Consider the following 20604-nt stretch of genomic DNA (forward strand, 5'->3'; position numbering starts at 1 on the left):
AGTGGCTGCACAGCCCCAATTTAAAATGAGCTCAATCCTCCGGAGGGTCCAGTGCTAACCCTTTTTTATTCTTTGTGTTATTTTCTTCACTTTTTCTCTCCCTCCTCATGTTCTGGGCACCCTAGTTCTCTAGCTCTCTTAAAAGTGTGTGTGTGGCAGGGGGTAGCCCAGATTCACAGCAACGTGTTTGGTTACCACTTGCGTACAGTGGTACATTTAGACTTGCGTACAGTATATATATCACCACTGTCTGAACAACCTACCGTGCACACACAAACACACACACTTTGTTCCTTTTTGTTGTTGCTCAAAGCTTGGATACCCAGGATGGGGCTCACGGGCAAGAGTTGCTTGGTCTAAAAGCAAAATCAGGCCCCTTGGGTTGCACCAAATCCATCATGGCTGTCAATGTAGGGTTGTTAGAGTTCCATCTGGCCTCGATGTGGCTCCCCAACTCGGTGATCTACCAGCTTCATTGGACTTCATTGACTTTTATTCAATGATCTGGACGCATCATTGGAATCTGTTTGGCCTGAAGCCTCTCTTTGATTGGCCGGCAACAAGAGTGGGCGCCAATGATCATTTCCTCCACGTAAATCCATCCATTCATCATTCTGGTTAACTCCAGGAACGCAACAGAGTTGTTGTTCTTGTAGAAAGTAGCTTGTCTGTGAGCCTACAATATTATTGTGTTTGTCTTGATACGCTTCGGGGAACTCGACACAACTGAGTAGTTGCAAGTGGTTCTGCTGAACTTGGGAAGAAAAGACAAAGAAACACAAAATCACACTCTGATGTACACTGTAGTTAGCAAGAAATCCTCTATTTTCTTTAAACAGAAAGGTTTTGAAGGTTGCATGAGTAAAATGTTGCAATAAATATTGCAAAACAATTTTCTGCTGCTGCTTTTTTTTGTTAGTACGAGTTTTGATCGCTTGGTTTTTGTTTGTGTATTGTGCAGTGAAAATCCCACCTCACATTTCTGTTTATTATGTCAAATATGACATCAGATTCATTCTGAAGGTCAGCAATAGTGTCGCGCCACATAGCATTTTGTCTTTCAGCGTAAACCAACAAATGACTTCTCGCTTGTCGCGTCTGGTTAAGATAATTTGTCTGTTTCGGTGTTGACGGACAAATTACTTGACGCCTGTCGTGTCTGGTTAGGATACACTGGAAGACTTGACTTCTCTTTCAGAAAATCTGAAATCTACTTCGTCGTAATTGCTGTCCCAAAGCTCGGGTTTTCGTGTTTTGCGAAGAACCCCTCATTGCCCATGACATTTTACTGTCATGTGCTAAGATAAGTGCTTAAGATTCACACGCGCCTGTTCTTTGTGTGTCTTGGCCCTTGCGTGTTGTCTTATGCCGTCTCGGCGCCCCATGAGTCCGGATGACCTAAACCTTCCGTCAATAGAACTCGAAATAGAACAGTGTGATTTTAATGAGTCACCTTTCTCCTGCGGTTCAGTTTTTAGGACACCATGTTTCCCGGCCCGATGCTCTGCTTGTGGAACGGCATCTCTTGAACTCCCGCTTGCCGTCATGGAAGGTGTTTTCTTTCCTGATCGAATAAAAGATAAACAACTTCCAACTGTCTTTTCAGGGGATGTTAATAATATTCAGCGATTCAGTGAAGACCGCAGTCACTGGCGGGTTATTCATGAAGTCAATTTTAGATCAGCAGTTTTGTTTTGATTTGTTTGCGTTTGTTTGAGACAGAGCGAGAAACTGACGTTGAAATGGTATTAAGTATGCTAATAAAAGCCAGTAGATGCAGATGGGGTGTGTGTGTTTTGGTGTAGCGGTTTCCCAAAAAGGTAACTGAATCTGACAAAACCTTGTTCGGGAGTAAAAATCATTTATACTCCCAAGTAAATACTGCTTTTTTAAATAGAATTCATTTGTAGAAATTGCAATTATTTTGGTTAAATCTATAGAAGTGTATGGTAAAGCTTTAGGCGGAAATGTTTAGGGTGCAAAACTAGCACTTCGCCGATCATAAAAACTGACTTTAGTAAATAAATAACCAGTTGGAAACACAATATATGGTTTAAATGAAGTTGTATGAATAATAGTCTGTCTGACCCACACTGATGTAAGTGACTTCAGCAAATTAAATCAAAGACAGTCTGTCCTCTACAGAAAACATCTGTGACTGTCACGTCTCCAACATCTTTTAACTTTTACCGCAATGGAAGATTTCGCCATCATGAGTTTATCTAGGATGCCTAAAGTTTCCACATTTTTTGCTTTAGGTTTCATCAAGAAATATGTTGGGACATTTTAGGTTTGTTTAAAAAAAAGTTGGGAAAATAAAACTATATATATATATATATTTTAGGGCTGTCAATAGATTAAACATTTTAATCGCGATTAATCGCACCTTTTTCCTGTGATTAACTGCGATTAATCACACACGTAATGTGAAATTAAACATACACTATTTGGTTTAACATTTTTATTTTTGAGCTGTCAATCGATTAAAATTTTTTACTAACTAATCACACACAGCATTCATGTTTTTAAATATACTTACATTCTAATCATTTCACATTTTCTCTCCAAATGAACACATTTCTTTAACAGCATCAATTTATGAATGAAAGCCAACATTCTAATATTGTTGGCTTTACAACTGATGTCTTTATTAAATATATATTTTTTTTCTACTAATCAAACCCATTATAATAAGTGTGCCCTTCCTGTCTAACAGGTAGGAACTATCCAGAAAATAAATAAAGTTCTCAAACACTTTACAGTCTTTACTGCTTTACATGAAATACAGAAGAATTCTCATTAAAGCTACAAAATCACATTGATTTCTTATTTTCTTTTGTTCTTTGATTAACATTAGTGACAGGAGTCACAGCAGCACTATTAAGAACGCTGCCCCTTTAAGAGCTGCCGCTTTAAGCAGGTCTAGTGGGTTTTGGCTAGAAGGGATACAGCTACATCCACTGGGCATGCGCACGTCAATACCGCATAGTTTTTGTCAACAGTTAATTACTTTTTTAAATTATTGTAAGGTTAGGGTTGGTGTAGGCATTAGCTAATGTAATTGATTGTAATTTTATGGCGAGATTTTGCATCACTTCCGGCCGTGGCTGTATCCCTTCTAGCCACAACCGGTCTAATGCGCTTCCTATTTTCACTACTCTTTGCATGCATTTAAGACTTCATTTAACTTGTTGAAGACTGTGCTTGCGAAAATACTAGACAATATGTGCTTTCTGGCATAATCTTGTGTGTTTTTGTTCATTCAAGCACGAAAGAGAAGTTAATACTGATACGCTGTCTGACAGATTCTGACGCAGCCTTTAGCCCATGTGTACACCAGACGGGACCGCTGTCGCATTGTGTTGAGCTGTGTTCCACAGCCAGAACCTTTCTATCTATACTGGACGTGTCATTATATAACCACGCTATAATAATATAGTGCCTAAATAGTTTAAAGGCCTTCATATGAACAAGAGCGGGATTATATAATGTAACGCTAGACAATGATGACGGAAAAAACGGATGTTGCTTTAATGACGTTAAATATTTTTAACGTGTTAATCTGAAAAAATTTATCGCATGCGTTAACGCGTTAACAGCCCTAATATACAGTATATGTATTTATAAAATATTGATTATTAATTATTTTGCTATGCAAATTGCTTTATGCAAAATGTATACTGTTGGTTTATGTATATTTGTGTGTACTGTGTATGTGTGGGTTGTGTTTTTACCAAAGACATGTATATAAATGTACACCTTTAAGAGTATCTGGTATAGACCATTTTGCAAGACACCAGTCCAGAAGCACCTCCTGTTTCATTTTTTAAAACTATACAAATGTTACAACAAAACCATTAGAACTGTTTCTAAATGTTAAACTAACACCATTTAAGACTTCATTATGTATGTGAAATAAAAAACAGAAATCGCTTCTTAGAAGTGTTTATTATTGTAGATCTTGAACTGTAGCTGTGTATTTGGATCTGTGTGTGAGCTGTAGGTGGATGTAAGCTGTTTGTTCTGTAGTCATGTGTACTTGTTTCTGTTTACGTGTATGTGCTGCAGGTGTGTGTTTGTATGTACAGTAGAGGGTGTGTGTGTGAAATTCAGATAGCAGGGCAAGTGGAAGATCAATAGAGCTCATTGGGTTCTGAATAATGAGGTGCATGGTAAAAGATGGAGGTCATAGAGAGATGGTTGCCCTCATTCATCAGTGCTGGCACGCATCCACAGAAAAGCTCTTCAGAAACATTAAAAACTGCTTCCAGGGCCACACACACATTCCCCCTGTTCTGTTTTCTCTCTTTTACTCTCCACAATCTCACTTTGTTGCCAAACCTGCAGAGCCAGCAAGCTTTATAGCTTACTCTGTAGGGGCAGTTAAAGGTAAAAAAATCAAAGTAGGTGATTTTATTTATTTCTTGCTGTGTGGAGTCCGGTTAAACTGGGGTTTACGTTCATTCCTTTAAATATACCGAGAACTGAGGTTTTGACGTCTTTTTTGTTTTTAATGTCATTTTTACAGACATCGACCCCAATGCAAACGTATCTTTCTTCACAATTTGCAGACCTTTGAGTCTCATTTTGGAAATGTGGTGGACAATGTGTCTTCGGCGCAGAAATGTCACATCCATGGAAAATTCTTTTCATTATTTATTCATCCTCTTGTCATTCCAAACCGGTATGCCTTTCTTTCTTCCGCAAAACACAAAAGAAGATCTTTTGCAGAATGTTGGTAACCAAACAGCATTGGCCCCCATTGACTTCCTTTGTATGGACACAAAACCACTGAGACATTTCTCAAAATATCTTCTTTTGTGTTAAGCTGTTTTTTGAAACCACGTTGCCAAACTCTGGTCCTTATAGGCTCGTCGACCAGTTTGGACCAGTCACAAACCAGCCACCATGTTCCACAACAAAGCCACCATGCACATTAAGCTGCTAACTAGCAGTGGTGAAAGATTTCTCTGTAGGGTTGTTGCACGCAGACTTTACAAGATTATTTAGTGTTAACATAAATGTCTATGTATTGTGAATGTGTGTGTGGGTGTGTGTAAGAGTATACATGTTTATGTGTAACTGAGAGCTGCTTCTGGTTTGTCCGTACCCACGGGAACTCTCCTCCCCACATACGTCTTGCAATTTTCTCCAAGATTAATGGAACATGCTGGTGAGGCTAATTTGTTGTTAATGGGGTTTACCAAGAACAGATAAACTGCCTTTGAAGATGTTTCACCCATCATGGTGTTAGTCCTGTGGGCTGCCGTCCTGCCATAATATATGGCTATAATTCCACTACAGTTGGAATGGGACCTGCTTTGCATATCCCGTGATGATACATGCAAATGTTTTTGATGTATGCTGAATGTGATGAATTATTAATGAGGAATCCATGTTCATCATCAGCTATTTTTCTTAGATTCTGTGTTTCTCTGCCTATGGTTATAGAGCTGGGCTTTGATCTTTCAGCATCCCCTCGAGATTTTTGGAATTTTAGTCAATCGTCTTTATGGTTTTGCTTTTGGTACCATGTTTTATCTGATATTTTGTCAGGTGTCAGAGCGTACTGAAATTTTAATAATATATGTGCTACATGAGAAAAACCATTCAGTGATATGGCATACAATATAATGCATTGGATGCAAAATGCAAAAAAATTGTTTGAAATAAAAAGTACTTTATCAGTATTTTTGTCTAGTTTTTCATTAAAAATATATGTGCACATTCTTAAAACGTGATACTCCTTGTGTTTCACTATATTAAAGGGACAGTTCACCCAAAAATGAAAATTCTGTCATCATTTACTCACCCTCTGGTTATTTCAAATCTGTACCAATGTCTTTGTTTCGATGAACACAGAGAAAGATATTTGGAAGAATGCTTTTAACTAAACCGTTCTTGGCCACCATTGACTACCATAGTAGGAAAAATACTTTATATTTCTTTGTTATGTTGAATACCGAAGACGATATTTTGAAGAATGTAGGAAAGCAAACAGTTCTGGGGCACTTTTGAATGCCATTGTCATTTTTCCTACTATGGTAGTCAATAGTGGCCAAGAACTGTTTGGTTATAAGTATTTGTCCAAATATCTTTCAGAACAAAGAGATTTACACAGATTTGGAACAACTTGAGGGTGAGTAAATCTTTCAATTTTAGGTGAACTGTCCCTTTAAGACTTAAGAAAACCTACAAATTAAGTTTATCATTCTTACCACAAGTTCTTTTCATGTTTCAAGTGAAACTTTAACAAAATGTATGCTAGTCTTACATAATTCCCAAACTCAAGTGGGTCTTTTTCAACTGTTTTAATAAATATTAAAAAAAATACTTAAGATTCTGTTGACAAATATTCCATGTTTAAATGTCTTCTTAAATGTCGTTTCTCTGCAGTTCTCACATGGAGAAGAGCCTGCAGATGTTGATGGACCGGGTGGATGACATGAGTCAAGACATTGTCAAGTACAACAACTATTGTCGCAGTCTCAGCAAACAACAGCAGCAGAAACATCAGGTGATCCATCAAATCCTTTTATATACACATCATATCACACCAGCACAGCCCTCTTCATATCAACCGTGCACATTAACTCCATTCTGTACTATTTCTTACATTCTAACATTATTCAACCGATTGTTCCCGAGTGGGAATCCCTTTACTTACTACTGTAGTTCCTCTCTAACTGAATGACTAAAATCTCAAAATGTTTTACATTTAATAACATGTTTTATTGTCACCCCCTCCTCATACACTGTGTTTTAATGTACTGCTTGTGTGGTGTTTAAATGCTAATGGTTGTAAATGGTAGCTTTGCTGCCATGTGGTCTGCTAGCATGATAACAGAGCATCTTTTCTGTTTTTAAATGCAAATTTATTTCAATTAAATATTTGAAATTTGGGAGAAATATTGTTAGCAGTTCACAGAATGAAACGAAAATGCTTATTTTACCAAAACACATATCTATAAATAGTACATGTAGAACAAACTGAACATAATTTTGAAATGGTCACTTTTTTCCTGCGGCTGTATACGTATATGCGGCACGTTATATTTTTACACCCCTATACATTTGTAAAGTACAGTTGCTATTTATTGTGCTTAATTGCGATGAAAATATCTTCTGTTGTTCTTTGAGGTGATGCAAGAGCATCCAGTTTTCGCACTACACAAACAGCCGAGGATCACAAGCTTTGTTGAGAATTCGCCTGACTGAATGTTTAAAGTGGTGAAGTCAAAGGAGAGTTATTGAGAGTGGCTGTGCATCAACGTCTGTATGAGACCGAGAGGCGAGGTGTTAATGGCCTTGCTCAGCGCTGGACTCTGATGCCCACAACTTCATGATTGATTGAGCTAAACGTACACGTGACCTCCTGAATTCCACTGATAGCAGAGAGATGCTGCGGATCGCTCTTCATTTGCTTCTTGCTTTCATCTCAGATTATCCGCAAAAATAAATATCCAATGCGGGCTTTGCGGAGGAGTTTGTGTTTGGAGCTCCACGCGACGAGACGTCAAATCAGATTCTGATGCAGAAAATCAAATTCCTGATGCAGAAAATATGATTGATGCTTTCTAATACAATAATCTGCAAAATCATACGTGATGTTAAAAGTGAATAAATTTGGTGTTTTCAAATGGGACAATACTGTTGCAACATCAGTGATGTTTGCTCTGTTATCCATTTTACATTAAGGTTTAAGATGATTGGGTGTTTTGGGGATGTTGCCAAACTACATATTTACAAAATAATCTAGTCTGTGGGTTAGCCCGATGTCTTACATTTCTTACAGATAACCTCCCCTCTAACAACCCATCTCAGCATCTCTCGTTCCACCGATCACCCTCAGCATCAGTCTTCTCGGCTTCCACTCAGTTTTAACTCGGGCAGCCCTGGGGTTAATAACAAAGAATAGGGACATCAAGTTCAGAACAACCATTTGTTCTCTGTCTTCCACAGTACATTCAGAGACGTCAGCAGGAGAACACTCAGAGACAGAGCCGAGGAGAACCTCAGATTCCAGAAGAAGACCTCAGCAAGATGTTCAAGCCCCCTCCTCAACCCCCACGAATGGACACCCTACTCATCGCCAGTACGTATTGATCTTTGAGTCTCTGTGACTTTCCATTGCAAACATCATTGTGGTTTACCTTCAGAAATCATTGGTTATCAACCTGTTTTTACTGGGGGATTTTGTTGTTTTGTATGCACATTTATATGATTAACACAGATAAAACGCTCATTTTTTAAGAAATAAACATGTAATACATTGCAATTAAATAGAAATGGTTGTTCAAATAAGTATATTAGTAGATTATGGCCTAAATTAATTTAAATTATTTAGCCTAAATTAAGATGGTTAATGTGAAAAGAAATGCTTCTCTGGGAAATTAAAATGAGATTAAATTGATTAAGATTGATTTATTACTATTTTAATAATAACAATAATGTTCATAATGTTCAATATGTTTAATAATATTTAATTAAAAGAAATAAAAGTACTGTGCGATGTTTAGTTGCGATTAGTAAAATAAAAGTTTTTGTTTACTAATGTACAGTATACTGTATGCGTGTACTTTATATATTAAATCTGTATATATATAACACACACACATGCATGTATAATTTTAAGGAAAATTATATTCACATGTAAATATTTCTTAAAAATATACATGCATGTGTGTGTATTTACAGTATATATACAGTATTATTATACATAGTAAACACACATATACTATCTAAACAAAATCTTTTTTGCATACGATTAGTTGCGAAGAGAAACCATTTGAAATAATGCGTATAATGTAACTCATATAGTATCATGACTCTGCCAAGAGAAACACACAAACGTCTTTATAATTGTAAGTTCACGCTTTATTGTCTGCCGGAGCCAAATATCCGCTTCTGAGCGCTGCGAGACATCCCAACACAGTGCTGTTCATCACCTCCTCATTTCATCTCATTTGGATCGGAAAAGATTTGGACCGATGGCTTTTTCTCTCCTGTGGAGTTGAGAAGGGGGGGAGCTAGGAGATGTAATTTATGACAAACATTAAGGAGGCCTTGCCTGTGATTGATTTACAGCAATTGTTTCTAACTTGTTATGGAGGTAGTATGTTATAGATCAGCCGCTGTCTGAGAGAAAATAGCTGGAGGGGTGGTGATACGTCTGGCCCGGAAACTGTTATGGTGTCTTGTATCTCGGTCCGCGTCGTGTAACCACAATGATGGAATCTCACCGCGACATGTTTCTCATATCGTGTGTTTAGGGTTTTGTTGTAGTCGAACAAGACTTTGAATAGCTGTAAGGTTGTAGTTTGGCCTTAGAGTGATTGCTGATGTTGAGGTTTCACATGTGTTTGTTTTCTCTTTCTGTATTCTATATCTTTCTCTTTTCTCTCAGGATTAACTTTCTTATATACTATAAACTTCAGTCAAACCAGTGTTGATTTGTTTGGAACTTTATCTTCTAAATGTGGTTTTTCATCGACTTTTCAGGTCAGATCAACACATACTGCCAGACCATCAAGGAGTTAACATCTCAGAACCTTGGCAAGCTTTTCATGGCCGAAGCTCTCCAGGAATCAAGCAGTTAGACCCGAGTCAATCGAATAATATCAATGATAGGTCAAGATTCATTCGTTTCCTTAACACTTAACACTTTTGATCCCTTAAATGTTTACGTACAAACAAATTGGCTTTACAAGACTGCCGTTGCTGTATCTTATAAAATAAGTTGAAACTGAAATAAGTTGTTGTTATACATTTAACCTTTTTTAAATAGTAAGTTGATAAGTAAAACCAGTCTGAAAGTACTTAAAAAATTCAAGGAAGCAAAATGTTTTACTGTGTATGCATGGCAGCATTTGTTTAATATTATGATGATGGAAGGTTTATTTTAAGTCTTTATTATTATTATTATTATTTCTATTTTCCCATTATCATACCTTAAACATTTTAACAATATAAGGAGAAGGGGGGAAAACAGATTGTATAAAGATACGTTATGTTGTTTTATTTAACATGTATAAAGATACGTTATGTAGATCAGAAGGGACCAAACATTGTTTAGATTGAGATGTGAATGCTGTGCAAAAAGGAATGTTAGAAATTTGATAATAAATTGGATCTTTGTCACCGTCTAGTGTTTTGATGGCTGTGGTTTTGGAGTTCTCATGGAATGAGACCACCTCACTCCTGCAAAAACAACTTGACTGATAGATGAGATGAAAGGAGGACATGTCCAAAAAGCTCATTTTAGTCCACTTGCTATTTTCCACCTGCCAATTACGTCTAAAGCCCATTGCACATTGAGTCCGAAATTTCCGCAGGTTAAAAAATAAATACGACCTCACGCTGTGTCAATCACATTTACACACTGCCTCCGATATTTCCGTCCGTCATAAAAAAATTCGGACTGGGTTTGATTTTCAGCGTTTTCCGCATCCGTAGCAAGCATTTTGAGAGGCGTTTTGACAATCCAGAGACACCGTCAAACGATCGCCAAATACAAAAAACACATACGAAAATCTCTGACTGTATGTGCAAAGACCTTTAATGACTCTTTATGTTTTTCTGCCCACTGTAACTCTGTAGTCCTCTTTTTCTAAATCCATTTATCTTTCTGTTCTATTTCGCTGCACATTTCTGAAATGAAAAGCTTAAATCCTTTAGCAAAAATCAGTGACTCAAACTTAAAACGTAGCCAGAAACCACTCTAATTACGTTTAATGGAAATGAAGCAATTCCCAGCATCAAAACAGCTAATTTGTACGGGCCATCGTTTCTTTCAGACAAATATGGACTGGTACGGTTATAATTATATAAGACATTGCTGTAAAGCAGCCCCGTCCCTGTTAATTGACACTGGGAGTCTGTTGCAGGACATTCATTTAAACCCACCGATCCCTGTAGTAGTGTCAAACTGGGGTTTGTGTGTCGTTTACCTCCCACCAGCTCTCCGCGGTCCACCCACAAGCTTCTCTCTGTAGTCATTAGCCTTCACGAAATGTATTTTTAATTTATTTCCACTTCACTTCAGGTGATTAAAGCAGATAAACCATGACAATAAAACTGCTGAACTCCAGTCAGCCCTGATGGATGATCGCGAAGAGTTTCGCACGTAATTGCAGCGATGAGCTTTTGACATGGCACGACGTGCCAAGACTTTTAAAAAGCATTGCGTTAGATCTCACTTTATTGCAAAAAAGTTTGTATGCCTTTTTCAAAGATCTGGTTACATCCCTGTCACTCGTTGCGGGATAAATTACAGTAATCGCAATATACCTTTGTAATTAAAAATGATATTCTGTCATGATGGAAATTATTGCATTTACAAAATCAAGAAGCATTTAATACTTGGAAAATACTCAGAGATTGGTTTGGGCAAGCATCTAATGTGCAAATATGTTTAATATGCCTGATTTCTTTCAATACATTTTCAAAATGAAAGAATTTTCTAGGAACTGCATTTCTGTGCTGTGCTTTTCTCACATATTGCTAACTTTAGAAGTTATTCGAACCTTGTCATTATGGTAGAACAGTGAGTGTAAAGAACGTGTTCTTGGAACTGATCTACTGTACCATCATCCTCTGCATGAATGACTAAAAGCAATGTAACTACCTAGAATTGGCTTACTCTATCCGCGTCTCATTTAGCTCTCTAGATGTAAATTAGTGTATCATGTATAAGGTTGTATATGTATAAGGTTTTACGCTCACTACACAATGGGACACTGATGACTCATTGTCTGGCTACATGACTTCTTACCCGTGTATGTATATTAATGCTAAAGATCAAGTTTGATGATGTTTAATAAGATGGGTTGTGCGATTTTGGGCTTGGTCTTGATTTATGAGTAAAGGAACATAGTGCGCATCGATGCTTCTTGGTTTTTTGTGTTGCATTGTGGTATTTTAAGAGAATGAACGAGAGCCCTTAAAGTGATAGTTCACCCAAAAATGAAAATTCCGTCATCATTTACTCATCCTCTTGTCATTTCAAACCTGTATGACTTACTCTCTTCTGCAGAACAGAAAAAATATATATTTTGTTGAATGATGTTAACCAGCACCCATTCACTTGCATTGGTTTTGTGTCCATACAACAAAAGTTAATGGGTGCCGGCACTATTCGGTTACTGACATTCTTCAAAATATCTTCTTTTGTGTTCTGCAGAAGAAAGAAAGTTATACAGGTTTGAAATAACATGAGGGTGAGTAAATTCTGATAGAAATTTTCATTTTTGGGTGAACTATCCCTTTAAAATCAAAGATAATATAGACAGTAACAAGATATGAATTGGGGGAAATACAACGCATTTGATTATGTAAGTCCCGCCCCCCAATAAAAAGAGCCAATCGTCATTCGCCAAGGCTGATGATTCTCTGGGTATTTCTTTTTTTGCGTAATTCAAGCTTATGAAACAAAATGTATGGGACAGTTAATGCAGGTTTAATTGTTGGGGGTAAATTTTGTTTTATTATGACCTTACCGTGTGATTTTAAAGATATTCTTTATTTTAAATATTTAAAATATATTTTAAATATACTTTCCCCCATTCAAGTAGGACTTAGTCTGACTTAAGCTGCCTGGAAGCATTGCAGGGAGCTGCTCATGACACTTTTTAAAAATCATTTTAACACATTCAGGATAGAGTAGTACTGTATCTCTCTTAAAGTTAACCTAGTGTTTAGCTAAACCAGACTCCTTACTGGTGATAAACTGTGTTCGAGATTGCAATAATGGAGGGATGAACTCCAAAGTTTCATTGATCTGGGACGGCTTAGAAGACATTGATTTTAGAAGCTCTGGTAGCAGCGCTGGCTCATTAGGTGCTGCTTTGAACGCTGCCATTGTGTTTGCTTTAGACCGGGAGGCTGTAGGTGCTGCAGCTTTTGTTCCATTATTGATGAAGTCCCAGTTGCTTCCACGCTATTCAAAGACGTTCCTCAACAAATTAGCAGAGACGCTGTGATGTTTATGTTAAACGCTTCATATTTTCGGTTGAAAAAGTGCATCATCCGGGTACTTTAAGTACACTTCTTTTTGGAGAATTTTAAATGTGAACGCACTACTCGCACTATTTATACTACAAAATGGCATGGAATAGTGCACAAGTGCGCGATTTGGGACGCACCTTAACACAGTTGTTATGCTGAATGAAATTTGGAACCCAATTCGGTTCCCTTAAGTTCCCATTACTAAACAGGAACTGGTTTCAGTTTTACCAAATCTTATTGGTGGCAAATGTGAGTTTTGTTCACTTTTTTTATGATAATCGTTCATCCTTGATTCCAAAAACAAATGAAGCTTTTTGGGCAGAAGGTTATTGCAAATGTTTTTCAAGGAAGCAATGTCAAGATATTCTTTAAAACCACAATGGTCAGTCAGTTTCCTTTTGACAGCGCATAGGCCCACACATAAGCCACATAAATGCAGGGCTGTCTTTGCTCTGACTAAAAGCTCGGCTAGCCTTTGAAAACTTATCCTGTTGCTCTGCTACAATGGTAACCACCATTTCCTTAAACTGAAACGTCTGCTCTTCACTTTAAAATGGGTACTGTAATAAGTACTTGTCTGTACTTACCTAGCCGTTGTTGATATGGCACACTTTTCCATGATTTCTTTTTTGCCTCACGTTTTGTCAGATCTTTCCTTTATTTTGTTTGGCAGGATGGTTAGAAGCGAGTTACTGGCTGCTCTTGGAAAATCTCACAGAAGCAGATGGTGACAAGCATCTGTGATGAAACATCTGAAAACAGTTTGAAACATTAGCACCTGCTTTTTCAGACAACACAACTAAACTCTTACACCATCGTGCCTGTGCGGCATTCTCTGTGGAATTGGTGTTTAATGACCTAAAACATACAGCTTCTGATGAGCAGACAAACTTCACAAAATTTTCATATTGAACTGCTTTCAACCTGCTGTTTTTAAATACCCTGAAAAAACGATTACTTCACTTTTATAAAGAAATATAGAGCTGCGGGAAAAATTAAAAGACCATTCCAAATTTTCATTTATAAAACGGTCAGTTCTGGTCCTTGATTCTGATTGGCTGAGCGGAGTTCTAAGCCGTTATAAAATACCCTAATATATAACGGCTGACCGCACCACATAGCTTAAATATCATTTTATTTACTTTATTTTATGAAACCTTGCTAAGCATATGGAATAACCGTTTTATAAAAGCAATAAGCCCCGCGAAGCAGTGGGTTACAGTGCATTTTATAACAGCTACGGGGTTTTAGGCACTCCGCTTCGCATCGTTCCACAACGCCCTTAGCTGTTATAAAATGCACTGTAACCCACTGCTTCGCGGGGCTTATTGCTTTAGTAACCAGCATTTCTACACCCAAAAAAGTAGCTCTTTGGTTGAACATGATTCAATCATGGACAGTGGTTCCACATGTTTGTGTCACGCTTCCTCGACATGAAATGAACAGGTACACTCTACTCGGATACTTCATGTAGTGGGAACATGAATTAATCAAGTAAATCCAACAAGATTTATACACTTCAGAACAACTTGAATGAATCACTTTTGATTCACTTCTACCTAATAGCAACAAACACTTTTTTAAAACAAGGTACACAAGGACACAAGGTCAAGCAAGAGCTGAGATCAAAAGTAAACTGATAACAGCATTAACGTTACCAATGTAATGGTTCAGTTCTAAGAAACAACAACATGTCATGTTTTCAGCCTAAGCAAATGCTCTACTCTTCAGCACAATGGTAACCTCCTAAAACCACCAACAGAACAAAAAAATCTTTTAAATACCAACAAAACAGAATACTGAACATTAATAAGTCTCATTCTTATCTCATCTTCATTAAAAAAGCATAAAATAACACTTTATTTTGACATTTACAATCATTATTCAGTCAAATGCAAAGCATGATGGGAAATGGCAGTTGCGACAACATTTTTAAATAATTTGTGTTGAATCAACATGTTTAAATCACGTAAACTGAACATGAAACAAAGTGAAAGGTTTTTCAGCATTTTACCAACTTGATTGAAATGTGTTCTTTCAAAATGAAAACATTGTGTTAAACCAAATAGTTACCATTTTAAGTCAGTTTAACATGATGCAATCATGTTAAAGTGTGAATTCTCCTAAATGGCATTAAATCAAAATGATTTGTTCAATTAAAATGAACGGCATCAAAAAATCATTTTTTTGAGTTTAGATGTATTGTGTCCAGTCCAGTGTCTGTTGAATTTCAACAAAATCAAACCTCAGGAGTGACATGAAGTCATCCAACAGCAATGTGATAGACTGACAGCATGACAAGACGCATGAAAATTGTGATAAAATAAAATTAACTTGACACTGTAGAAATATTACTGTTGTATTGCTTAAAAGTGAATATGAACTGCAGTATTCTGAAAAATGCACAGTATCTTTTCTGTTATTTTGACCTGCTCCTCCGGTTTTCATTTTCTGCAAATAAATGTAAATAAAAACAATATTTGTATTTGAAATTTGGGAGAAATGTTGTTAGTAGTTTACAGAATGAAACAAAAATGATTATTTTACCTAAACACATGCCTACTGTATAAATATTAAATTTAGAAAAACAATTTATGTGCTTTTGTACTTAATCTTGCTTGTAATTCTTGTTTGTTTCACCTTGTTGGCATACATTTCAGGAAATTAGCTAATGAAACCAATTATGAGGCAACAATTCCTCGTATATTAGGCTTACTACAGTACATTCTGTTTGAAAATGTTTTTTTTTCAGGTGTTTCTCATTAAGCTTAAAACTCCTTGTGTGAATTTAACAAATTATGTGTGCTCGTAAATGTCATTTCCCATTAATTGAGAGCATTTTATTTGGGAACACCTGGATTTAATAACACGCTATTAAAAGACCTTATTATTAAAAACCAAAAAACTAAATAGCACTGCAGCCATAACAGTGTAAGGTTAGAATTTATGGTGTATGGTAAATAATTGTATATGACATTAGCTGGAAAATCATACTAATAGATTTTTTCCCATAAATACTTAATATCATTCAGCTTAATGGCTTTTTATTGTTAAAGGGGTGATATGACACGGCTAAAACAAATATTATGATTTGTTTTAGATGTAATGCAACATGTATACATGATTTAAGGTTTTAAAAACTGTATTTTCCACATACCGTGCATGTTTGTATCTCCTCTTTGCCCCGCCTCTCTGAAACGTTCAGATTTTTTACAAAGCTCATTGCTCTGAAAAGCGAGGTGTGCTATGATTGGCCAGTTTACCAGTGCGTAGTGATTGGTCGAATACTGCAAGTGTGACAGGAATGTAACGCCTCTTACCATATTTGGAACATCAGGTTCCAAAGCAATTGTACTGACAGGTACGCCCAACTTACTTGCGTATACATTTGGGCGGTCTTAGTCAAATCATACCACCAACTGACGTAGATTTGTGGGGGTGTGGTTACACTAGGTGTTTCAGGCAGGTCTGGGTGAGCATTCGCTTTTAGATAGAATGCATCTTTTGTTCCAACACTTTAATTTAAAAAAAAATCATGGGCAACTTATAACACACCAAAGACACAGAAAAACACGTATTCGTGCCATATGACCCCTTTAAATCATTTGCTGTCTTTTTATTGCAGATCAGTGAGTTTATGTATGTCTTTGTCTTCTGCCTGGTCATTGCTCTTCAGAAGGACCAGTTACAGATTCATGAATCCATGAATGGTCTTCATGTGAAAAATTCTAATAAACAAATTATTTATGGTGTTGTTTTCAACCCAACCTGTTGGGTCACATATAAACATTTTCTGGGTTCATTTAATCCAACGGTTTGGTTTGTCCCCTTTTGACCCAGTGCTGGGTTGAAAATAATCAAGCTTTTTTTTTGAGTGCTGACACCTGAAGTGACGTTTAGAAATGTTTTTAGGCTTCGTTGAGATGAGATAGTAATGTATCTAAACACCCAAATAATTTTAAAATAATTGTAGAATTCTTAATAATAAAATAATTCTCAATCGTTTTACCTCATGTTCCATTTGCCATCATGGTGGAATATGTTCCTGACGGTATTTGTTCAATCATGTATTTTTTTTTATTACCTTGGGTAACATCTACATGAATATGTAACCGCACAAGAGCCTGAAAACAAAAAATATTCATAGGACCTGTTTTTATTTCCCTCAATTTCTCACATCCAAGAATTATGTCTGAAGCAAAATTGCAGCTGTGAAGACCAATGTCATTTCACACAGACATAAACTTCATATTAAAAAAAAGGTAATCCCAGCCTTAACAATTACACATTTTTCAACCATGTTGAGGTGTGTTTAAAAAGTTAGCCTGTCTAAATTTGATAAACATAATAGGTGGGTTGGGTCAACTTTATCCTCCTGGTTGGGTTCAGGGTAACAAGAACTGAAACGTCTGCCGGTAAAGCCAGAAGTTGCTGGGAATCAAGCAGATGAGATCATAGTAGTTCCTATATAAATATACCTCTGTGAGTTACAGCACGAACACACACTGCTGGCTCTCTGCATGATGTGTGCAGCTCCAATGGACAGCCACGGAAACTTAAATGTATGGGTGCAGATGTAATAAAAAGGGTCAAGATGTGAAAGCCATTGCCATGAGGCTGCTTGACTTGTCCTGTAAATGAGTTCAATCCTTGAGTAAAGCTTTAGAATCATTTTGGCATAACAGCAGATATAATTTTAAGATTTCTTGGCTTTCTGAATAAGAGATAAATTGTAGCAGAGAAAAACACTTCATGCTTTTAAACTTCTGGGAACAGTAAAGTGACAAATGCTAAGTGTTCCTCACTTTCAAATGTCTCAGAATCAGGAAACATCTATAACGGTCCCAACCCAAAGGAAAGGGAGAATTTTGTGCGGTGAATGGCATTGAGCTCAGCCAATGTTAATGCCACCTGACAGGGCTGAGATTAAAGCTGGGCAGAGGGTGTGAGAGCGGGGTCCTGCCTTTAGGATGAGGGAGGATATTGATGATGGACTCCATGGGGTAATGACACAGGGTTTGGCGCAGGTCAGAAGGTTCGGCTAATGAAGACTTATGTGCAGGGGAGAAGAAAGCATTACTTCAAATCAATGCCATAGAGCGAATACCTGATAACCTTGGTTCAGAATTAACTGGCGGACTGTAAATTCTGATCAGAGGCAAGCGGAAACGCCTTTGACTCTCTAAACCCTCTGCAGACAAAACACGGTCTGTGTTTAAATAGTCCTGGAATTAATAACACTAGAACAAGGCGAGTATGTGAGAAAATCTTTGTCAGTTCTAACAGGTGGTTGACGTAATCTTTAAGTAGTGGAACATCTAAAATATTTGAAACTTTTTATAAGCTTTGTGCACTTTATTTTGTTGTATTTTATAAACAAAATATCCAAAGCCAAATGGCATGTGATGCAAACATATGATGCAAGCGTTTTTCTTTCTGCAATATTTTTCTGTGAAGGTGCTTTAAAACAATGTGCACTGTGAAGTGTGTTATGTATTTTCTTCACACATTAAGCAGATATTTTTGATGCTTTCAAGACATTCAAAGTGATTCCTCCTTCAAGATCAAAGGTCAACTGTAGTGTTTCAGCATGCTGTGTGTGTCTGACACATATTTGATGGAGAGGAGCAGCATTTCATCAATAGTGAGAGCAAGTCAGTGATTTAAGTCTCACCTTGCCTGTGATGGAATATGCAGATGCACGATTCTTCTTCCCTTGATTTCATTCTATTTCTCCCTTTCATCACTTTTGTAACTGGTTTTCACTCACACAAACACAGAGCGATTTCCTGTCTCCACCACTGCTATTACTTTTTTCCATTTACATGCACATTACCATGGAAACCGCATCACAGCATACAGGTCTGTGGATTGTGCACTGTGTGATATAAAACCCTCACTTCTAAATATCCTAAAACCTGCAAACTATTGATTGGTAGAAAAGAGAGAGGACCGTTATCTAATGGGCAAAGGAAACCATGGTAACGCAGGTTTAAACTGAATCTTTGTACTCAAGGTTATATATATGACCACAGGGGAGAAATACAGACGGAATATCTCGAAACAGTTTTTCTCAGGTCAGGACATCACAGTAGGGGAAGCTGTAAATTCACACTGATGCCTTGTGGTCTTTGTAATAAATATTCAATTTGAAAGTGTAATTTGTGTCTGTCTTTTATGCAGTTTGGATCTATTTAATGTTTTATACAAATGTATTAGAGAATCAATATTAATGCTCTTTCAATATTTGCCGCTTGGTATATAAAGAAGTGAAGAAAAAAAACACCTCAGCTAAATACCTCATGCTGCACTGCGCAGACGGATCGGCCGATGACATCACAATACCGCGAGAGCGATAGGAGGGAAATTAACCCGAATCTCTAGCGACACTTGGGGTGCTTCTCAATTCTTATTTGTGCATCCTCGCTTCCTTTCCTCGCGTCTTAGCTCCACCCCTTCAGGATGCGAGGTAAGGGAACAAGGAAAAGAAGCGAGGACGGAGGAATTAAAAGAACTGAAATGGCATATCCTCGCTCCCGAGTCCCTTTAGCGTCACTTCAAAGCGTCGTCAATTAATGATGACTGTACACATTGCACATTGAAAATAAAAAAATAAAGTTAAATACATACTTTAGGCAGATTTCATAATCCCCACTACAATAAAATAAGTTAAAAACATGCTTAAAAGTGGTCAGAAATTAATATAAGGTTTATCAAATATATGTTATATATAAATATTAACTATATTAATATATTAACTTTATGAATATTAACTATACTATCTGAAATAGGTATACATTTACAAAAAAAAGCGTAATTATCACATTTATGCATGTTTGAATATGATCTAAAGATGTGCAGTGGGAGATAAAACACTTCCGCAAAGGAAACACCTGTGTATCCTCGCACATGAGTCCTCAGAAAGCCTCCTCCGTCCTCCATGTGGCTACCCCATCGCCTCCTCCCAGTGCAATTAGAGAATTGAGACGTCCTTAAAGATGGCTGTGCTCGATCGGTTTCCGGGTCATAGGATGGAGGAGGAGCGAGGAAACGAGGAGGCCTATTGAGAAGCACCCTTGATGTCATGCGCCGTTCAGTTCGCGCATCGCGAAGTCGAACACGCCAACGTCAAAGCCGACGACCATTTCACTTATGTTTTATTACTATCTCATTTTTTAACGGACAACTGGTTATTACTGTATCAAGGCCCAAAAGGATGTGAGCAGCAGGTGGAAAACAGCGACTGGATTGAAACATCGAGGATTAAACGTTTAACGTTGTAGCTTAGTCTCTGTGAGTTACCGAAATACAAAACACAAAACAACAAAAACACGCACATGATGAGACACGTGTGTAAAGCTGGGCCAAATGTTGAACTTGATAAAAGAGCTGTTTGAGGGATCGTTTGGTTTACAGTTTGGTAAACTGGTTAAAAGAACACATTTCATTTTTGGTTATGAATATTAATTAATATTTAATGTAAGTGACAATTCTTATTTTTCATGAAATATTGCAGCGCTTATAGTATGTTATCAACGTGTGTCATTTTCTTTTTAAAATTCATGTACCCTCATAATCTTCAATTAAAATCTGAAAATG

The 20604-nt window shown here is 37.1% G+C and overlaps 1 protein-coding gene across 1 annotated transcript in view; it reads left to right on the forward strand.

Annotated features, from left to right (window-relative positions):
- Positions 1-10145, forward strand: part of eif3hb (eukaryotic translation initiation factor 3, subunit H, b) — a 49691-nt gene extending 39546 nt beyond the window's left edge. Inside the window, exons 6-8 of the mRNA XM_057355275.1 lie at positions 6397-6517; positions 7963-8095; positions 9502-10145. Coding sequence (XP_057211258.1) covers positions 6397-6517; positions 7963-8095; positions 9502-9599 — 352 coding nt within the window. The 3' untranslated portion in view covers positions 9600-10145. The remainder of the gene's footprint in view (positions 1-6396; positions 6518-7962; positions 8096-9501) is intronic.
- Positions 10146-20604: the final 10459 nt, after the last annotated feature.

Source organism: Triplophysa rosa, linkage group LG16 (genome assembly GCF_024868665.1).
Source record: "Triplophysa rosa linkage group LG16, Trosa_1v2, whole genome shotgun sequence".
Classification (NCBI taxonomy): domain Eukaryota; kingdom Metazoa; phylum Chordata; class Actinopteri; order Cypriniformes; family Nemacheilidae; genus Triplophysa; species Triplophysa rosa.